We start from the raw sequence: 7,500 nt of genomic DNA, 5'->3' as shown, positions 1-7,500 counted from the left end.
TGTTAAGTTGTGTGTGTTGTGTTGTGTGTTGAGTTGTGTGTGTAATGTGTGTTGAGTTGTGTGTGTTGTGTTGTGTGTGTTGAGTTGTGTGTGTTGTGTTGTGTGTGTTGAGTTGTGTGTGTTGTGTTCTGTTGTGTGTGTTGTGTTGTGTGTATTAAGTTGTGTGTGTTGTGTTGTGTGTGTTGAGTTGTGTGTCAAGTGTGTTGTGTTGTGTGTGTTAAGTTGTGTGTGTTGTGTTGTGTGTTGAGTTGTGTGTGTTGAGTTGTGTGTGTTGTGTGTGTTGAGTTGTGTGTGCTATGTTGTGTGTGTTGAGTTGTGTGTGTTGAGTTGTGTGTGTTGTGTTGTGTGTGTTAAGTTGTGTGTGTTGTGTTGTGTGTGTTGAGTTGTGTGTGTTGTGTGTGTGTTGTGTGTGTTGAGTTGTGTGTGTTGTGTGTGTCGATTGTGTTGTGTTGTGTGTTAAGTTGTGTGTGTTGTGTTCTGTTGTGTGTGTTGTGTTGTGTGTGTTGTGTTGTGTGTGTTAAGTTGTGTGTGTTGTGTTGTGTGTGTTGAGTTGTGTGTGTTGTGTGTGTGTTGTGTGTGTTGAGTTGTGTGTGTTGTGTGTGTCGATTGTGTTGTGTTGTGTGTGTTAAGTTGTGTGTGTTGTGTTCTGTTGTGTGTGTTGTGTTGTGTGTGTTGAGTTGTGTGTGTTGTGTGTGTTGTGTGTGTGTGTTGAGTTTTGTGTGTTGAGTTGTGTGTGTTGAGTTGTGTATGTTGTGATGTGTGTGTTGTGTGTGTTGTGTTGTGTGTGTTGAGTTGTGTGTGTTGTGTGTGTGTGTTGAGTTGTGTTTTGTGTTGTGTGTGTTGTGTTGTGTGTGTTGAGTTGTGTGTGTTGTGTTGTGTGTGTTGAGTTTTGTGTGTCAAGTGTGTTGTGTGTGTGTGTTGAGTTTTGTGTGTTGAGTTGTGTGTGTTGTGTGTGTTGTGTTGTGTGTGTTGTGTTGTGTGTGTTGAGTTGTGTGTGTTGTGTTGTGTGTGTTGTGTTCTGTTGTGTGTGTTGAGTTGTGTGTGTTGTGTTGTGTGTGTTGTGTTGTGTGTGTTGTGTTGTGTGTGTTGAGTTGAGTGTGTTGTGTTCTGTTGTGTGTGTTAAGTTGTGTTGTGTGTGTCGAGTGTGTTGTGTTCTGTTGAGTTGTGTCTGTTGTGTTCTATTGTGTGTGTTAAGTTGTGTGTGTTGTGTTGTCTGTGATGAGTTGTGTGTGTCGAGTGTGTTGTGTTGTGTGTGTTAAGTTGTGTGTGTTGTGTTGTGTGTTGAGTTGTGTGTGTTGAGTTGTGTGTGTAATGTGTGTTGAGTTGTGTGTGTTGTGTTGTGTGTGTTGAGTTGTGTGTGTTGTGTTGTGTGTGTTGAGTTGTGTGTGTTGTGTTCTGTTGTGTGTGTTGTGTTGTGTGTATTAAGTTGTGTGTGTTGTGTTGTGTGTGTTGAGTTGTGTGTCAAGTGTGTTGTGTTGTGTGTGTTAAGTTGTGTGTGTTGTGTTGTGTGTTGAGTTGTGTGTGTTGAGTTGTGTGTGTTGTGTGTGTTGAGTTGTGTGTGCTATGTTGTGTGTGTTGAGTTGTGTGTGTTGAGTTGTGTGTGTTGTGTTGTGTGTGTTAAGTTGTGTGTGTTGTGTTGTGTGTGTTGAGTTGTGTGTGTTGTGTGTGTGTTGTGTGTGTTGAGTTGTGTGTGTTGTGTGTGTCGATTGTGTTGTGTTGTGTGTTAAGTTGTGTGTGTTGTGTTCTGTTGTGTGTGTTGTGTTGTGTGTGTTGTGTTGTGTGTGTTAAGTTGTGTGTGTTGTGTTGTGTGTGTTGAGTTGTGTGTGTTGTGTGTGTGTTGAGTTGTGTGTGTTGTGTGTGTCGATTGTGTTGTGTTGTGTGTGTTAAGTTGTGTGTGTTGTGTTCTGTTGTGTGTGTTGTGTTGTGTGTGTTGAGTTGTGTGTGTTGTGTGTGTGTGTTGAGTTTTGTGTGTTGAGTTGTGTGTGTTGAGTTGTGTATGTTGTGATGTGTGTGTTGTGTGTGTTGTGTTGTGTGTGTTGAGTTGTGTGTGTTGTGTGTGTGTGTTGAGTTGTGTTTTGTGTTGTGTGTGTTGTGTTGTGTGTGTTGAGTTGTGTGTGTTGTGTTGTGTGTGTTGAGTTTTGTGTGTCAAGTGTGTTGTGTGTGTGTGTTGAGTTTTGTGTGTTGAGTTGTGTGTGTTGTGTGTGTTGTGTTGTGTGTGTTGTGTTGTGTGTGTTGAGTTGTGTGTGTTGTGTTGTGTGTGTTGTGTTCTGTTGTGTGTGTTGTGTTGTGTGTGTTGTGTTCTGTTGTGTGTGTTGAGTTGTGTGTGTTGTGTTGTGTGTGTTGAGTTGTGTGTGTTGTGTTGTGTGTGTTGTGTTCTGTTGTGTGTGTTGTGTTGTGTGTGTTGAGTTGTGTGTTGTGTTGTGTGTGTTGAGTTGTGTGTTGTGTGTGTTGAGTTGTGTGTGTTGTGTTGTGTGTGTTGTGTTTCTGGGATGTGCCTTGTGTTTGTCTCGTGTCTTCATCACTGCTGCTCTGGGATCTGCTGTTATGGCCGGCTGTACTTTAACACACTCTGACCTGCTCCGGGGTCTCCAGGATCTCCATGGAGGTCATCATGCTGTCCCAGTCTAGCCGACGGGCTCCCGGTCGGAGGAAGTCCACGATCTGCTGCGGGTCTCCACGCACCCTGCCCTGAGCTTTATACCTGCACACAGAACCTGGAGGTCAGAGAGTGGCCCAGGGCACAGGGCACAGTGAGCCGGAGGTCACAGAGCTCAGAAAACGGCCCTGGGCACAAGGCACCACAAGCCAGAGGTCAGAGAGGGGTGCTGGGCACAAGGCACCGAGAGCTGTAGGTCAGAGAGCAGCATAGGGCCCCGCAAACCAGAGGTCAGAGAGTGGCCCCGGGCACAGGGCACCAAGAGCCCGCGCACACTCACAGACTGCCGCTGAACTCCTGTGAGGCTCTCTGCCACACCGACACGTCCTTCTGCAGCACACAGACCGGACATAGTCAGAGTTTTAGACACGAGCAGACACTAATCAGCCTGCTGACCCTGCTATCATCAGTTACCCCCACTAACCCCTACTGACCCCAATGACCACCACTGACCCCCACTAATTCCTGTTGACCCCACTGACCTCTGCTGACCATAGAGACCCCCACTGATCCTATTGACCTATTCTAACCCTCGCTGACCCCACTGACTCCTACTGACCCCTGCTAGCCCCACTGACACCCACTGCCCCCACTAGTACCCACTGATCCTCAGTAACCCCACTGACCCCCGCTAACCCCACTACTACCCACTGACCCCCAGTAACCCCACTGACCCCAGCTAACCCCACTGACACCACTAGTACCTACTGACCCCCGCTAACACCACTGACCCCACTAGTACCCACTGACCCCCAGTAACCCCACTGACCCCCCTACCCCAATGACCTCAGCTAACCCCACTAGCACCTACTGACCCCACTGGCAGCCACTAACTCCCGCTAACGCCACTGACTCCTGCTAACCCTGGCTAACCCCACTGACCGATCTCTTCGAGAGTCTCCAGTCCGCATCCTCTAGCTGGTGGTAGGAGATCAGCGTGTCCTTCAGCGCCTGTGGACTCATGCCGGAGGAGCCTGCCATCTGACAATAATGAACACAATAACAACAACTCTTTAATAGCAGTGTACAGAGCGCAGTAACACAACAACAGTGTGTAATAACACCGTAATAAACACAGCAACACTCGTTATTAACACTGCTGTTGTCCTGTAACTCCACTACAGTAAAGTCTGAGCAGTGTTCACTCAGTGGACAACACTCGACGCTCACTACAGTAAAGGCTGTGTTCATGATAGATCACCGGCACACGTGTGAAGAGTGTTTAGCAGGACAGCGCTCATAACTCATACAGCAGCAGATTATTACTCTCTCTCTCTCTCTCTGTGTGTGTGTGTGTGTGTGTGTCAGTAGTTTCTGTGGTGTAATAGTGGTTTATAGCTGAAGCACAAGCGCTGTGCCCTGAATGTGTTCAGCCTTGGTAAGACATGAAAGCAGACAGGACAGTGTTGCCTAATGTTGGGTCGAGTTAGATTAGGGTTTAGTTTCTGCTGTTGGATGGTGCCTGGGTCAGAAATCAGCCCATACGCAGGGTCAATACTGAACACAATGATGGGCTTTACTGATACAGTGACGGACAGCACCCGCACACAGCAGTGTTCCTCTGACATGTGCAGTGTTTCCTGCCGCTGATCAGCTCACTGTATGCTGCTGCGCTCATGACCTGACCGGTCCACTATAATGCTGCGCTGGACTGGAGTTTGCTCAAACACACACAGCACACTACACTCTCTCCACACTGCCCACAGTAATGCTGCTGTTTATTCACACTGTCATGACCTCATGTTCCAGTCAATCCGGGCTGACAGCACACACACTCACCTGCGCTGCGGGTATAACTACACTACAGAGGACATGAACATGATGATCTCAGACGAACACAGAGGACTTCAGCACTACACACATCTCTGAACACACACACACAGGAAGTGCAATGATCAGCGTCAGCCTAACTGAATATCCTGATATGAGGAGAATGTGAGTGAGTGAATGTGAGTGAGTGAGCTGAGCTTCTGTACCTTATGGAGGAGATCCGCGCTGATGAGGAGCGCCGTCACTTCACTGTTCATTCCTCATTTCAGCGCGACGTCAACACGCTCAACAGCCAATCGGAAGCGCCGGTGCCGCCTTACATGTATTTGCCCGTATGTGATTGGTCTAAAAGCCGCGGGAGGAGCTGAGACTCGCGATCCCATTGGCTGTTTGAGTCTCGTATGTTCTTCGGTGAGATGTAGTTCAGAAACAGGTCAGATGTAGTTTATGACCGTGCGCGCACACACGCACACACGCACGCACACACACACACAAACTTTAACCAAGAACTGCTTTATTGCTACAAACAAACACCAGTAAAACCATGAAGATTATCCTGAGCTCCAGCACCGACGAGGAGGAGGAGGAGGTGTGTGTCAGATGGTGTGGTTGCTGCTGATGATGATTGTGTGTGTGTGTCTCAGATGGTGTGGTTGCTGATGATGATGATGGTGTGTGTGTGTGTTTGTGTCAGATGGTGTGGTTGCTGATGATGATGGTGTGTGTGTGTGTGTGTGTCAGATGGTGTGGTTGCTGCTGATGATGATGATGATGGTGTGTGTGTGTGTTTGTGTCAGATGGTGTGGTTGCTGATGATGATGGTGTGTGTGTGTGTGTGTGTGTCAGATGGTGTGGTTGCTGATTATAATGATGATGATGTGTGTGTGTGTGTGTGTGTGTGTGTGTGTGTGTGTGTGTGTGTGTCAGATGGTGTGGTTGCTGATCATGATGGTGTGTGTGTGTGTGTGCGTGTCAGATGGTGTGGTTGCTGATGAGCTTCTGCATGCGGCGTATCTTGCGCTTGTTTCTGGGCAGGCTCTTCTTGTACTCTCCGCTCCTGATCAGCTGCTCTTTACTGTGGTGGACCTGCGCTCCGTGCTGGAGCTGGAACGAACAGAGCGCGCGCAGGGGCCGCAGCAGCACCTACACACACGCACACACACGCACACACATACAGCTCAGTTCCACAAACTCATCTGTTAGGTCAGGGGTCACCAATCTCGGTCCTGGAGGGCCGGTGTCCTGCAGGGTTCAGCTCCATCTTGCCTCAGCACTCCTGCCTGGGTGTTTCAGGTACGCCTAGTAAGAGCTTGATCAGCTGTTCAGGTGTGTTTGATTAGGGTTGGAGCTGCAGGACACCGGCCCTCCAGGAACAGGTTTGGTGACCCCTGTTAGTGTGTATGTTATTATGAGAGAGAGAGTGTTGCTAGGCGGTTGCTAGGATGTTCTGAGTGGTTGCTAAGGCATTGCTAGGTGGTTGCTAAGACGTTACTAGGCTGTTTATAGGGTGTTCTGAGTGGTTGCTAGGCAGTTGCTATGGTGTTCTAAGTGGCTGCTAGAGCATTGCTAGGGTGTTTTTAGTGGTTGCTTGCTAAGGTAATGTTAGGGTTTGTTAGGTGGTTAAGGTGTTGCTAGGCTGCTAGGGTGTTCTGAGTGGTTGCTAAGGTGTTGCTAGGCAGTTGCCTAGAAGTTCTGATTGGCTGCTAGGTGGTTGCTAAGATGTTCTAGGTCATTACCAATGTTGTTAGGTGGTTGCTAGGGTGTTTTGAAAAGTTTGCTCGGCCGTGGCTAGGGTCTTCAGAGTGGTTGATAAGGTGTTACTAGGCAGTTGCCATGTTATTCTGAGTGGTTGCTAGGCGGTTGCTATGGTATTCCAAGTGGTTGCTAGGCGGTTGCTAAGGCATTGCTAGGTGGTTGCTAGGGTGTTTTGAGTGGTTGATAAGGTGTTGCTAGAGTGTGTTAGGTGGTTAAGGTGTTGCTAGGCAGTTGCTAGGGTGTTCTGATTAGTTGCTTAGATGTTGCTAGGCAGTTGCCAAGATGGTCTGATTGGCTGCTAGGTTGTTGCTAAGGTGTTTGCTTAGATGTTCTAGGTAATTACTGAGGTGTTGCTAGGTGGTTGCTAGGGGGTTTTGAGTGTTTGCTAGACCAGGTGTTTTCAAACTGGGGGCCGCCAGATGGCGCTAGGGGGGCCGCAAAGAAATTTTAGATGAGGGGTAATCAATGGGCCCACATGGATGAATTTTGTGTCCCGCATCATTCTGAAGGTTAATATATTTTTATTATAATTTGAGCTCAAAAGTACTGCAAAAATTAGCTTTATTCTTATGTCATTTAAATGCAGTTGACACAGGGAAAGAAGCGCAGCGGCTCGCCTCTGTGCACGGGGACTTTTATTGAATAAGCGCTTCTGGCCGGCCTCTTCCTGTGATTTTTGGCGCTTGTCTGCTGCACCTGATGCTGTTTATCTTTCACTTACGCTTACCTCTTTTACGCTAAACAACTAAATGAATGCTCAGGTCTATTTGCTGACAATATTTCAGTTAAAATACATGATCAATGGGAACATTATCGGAGGCTGAAAGCACTTCCCTGTATATGGCTTGCGTTGCTAAGTAACCGATCAGCTGGGTGCAGTGTTCTGTATTATTATTAATTGAACACACTGGTATGAACATGTTAAAGTCAGCAAAGCTTCTAAAATTATGCAAAGTAAAACTTGTGGCTGTTTGAACTTGAATACCCAATTCTAGATTGCATGTAGGAAATGATTTTTTATCAGTGTAAGTCAGGATTGTGGACCTGAGTAAACTATGATGTGCACAAAAAAAAGAATAAAAATAAACAAAACACACTGAACCACTACAGCCTCTATTGTAGTATTGCTGGTTACAACAGTACAGTGAACTGTTAACAGCTGATGAATGACAAAACTCTTTAAAACTTTGGATATATTTAGACTCTCAGCTGTAAGAGTAAATACAGAAGAGTGTAGCTGTGCATAGGCAGAAAAAAGCATAAAAATGGCATAATAAACTGTGTAAACGTGACGACTCCAACACAAAATATGTCTTGAT

General features: G+C 46.9%; 2 protein-coding genes across 8 annotated transcripts in view; both read right to left on the bottom strand.

Moving 5' to 3' along the window:
* Positions 1-4,677, bottom strand: part of stard4 (StAR related lipid transfer domain containing 4) — a 6,696-nt gene extending 2,019 nt beyond the window's left edge. Inside the window, exons 1-5 of one of the 6 annotated variants that reach the window (XM_087299663.1) lie at positions 4,633-4,677; positions 4,436-4,521; positions 3,539-3,637; positions 2,937-2,986; positions 2,575-2,701 (exon numbers count right to left, since the gene is read on the bottom strand). In XM_087299663.1, the coding sequence (XP_087155789.1) occupies positions 2,575-2,701; positions 2,937-2,986; positions 3,539-3,637 (276 nt within the window). In that variant the 5' untranslated portion in view covers positions 4,436-4,521; positions 4,633-4,677. 6 annotated transcript variants of the gene reach the window in all.
* A 246-nt stretch (positions 4,678-4,923) lies between these two features.
* The window catches only part of dtwd2 (DTW motif tRNA-uridine aminocarboxypropyltransferase 2), a 10,382-nt gene continuing 7,805 nt past the window's right edge, over positions 4,924-7,500 (bottom strand). The window contains exons 6-7 of one of the 2 annotated variants that reach the window (XM_087300441.1): positions 5,416-5,569; positions 4,924-5,365 (exon numbers count right to left, since the gene is read on the bottom strand). In XM_087300441.1, coding sequence (XP_087156567.1) covers positions 5,289-5,365; positions 5,416-5,569 — 231 coding nt within the window. In that variant the 3' untranslated portion in view covers positions 4,924-5,288. Of the gene's footprint in view, positions 5,570-7,500 lie in introns of both variants that reach the window. The other variant, XM_087300442.1, reaches the window with a different exon arrangement.

This window comes from Danio rerio, chromosome 21 (assembly GCF_052040795.2).
Source record: "Danio rerio strain M-AB ecotype USA chromosome 21, GRCz13ab, whole genome shotgun sequence".
NCBI classification, from domain to species: Eukaryota; Metazoa; Chordata; class Actinopteri; order Cypriniformes; family Danionidae; genus Danio; species Danio rerio.
This window is presented reverse-complemented; position numbering and strand designations above follow the sequence as displayed.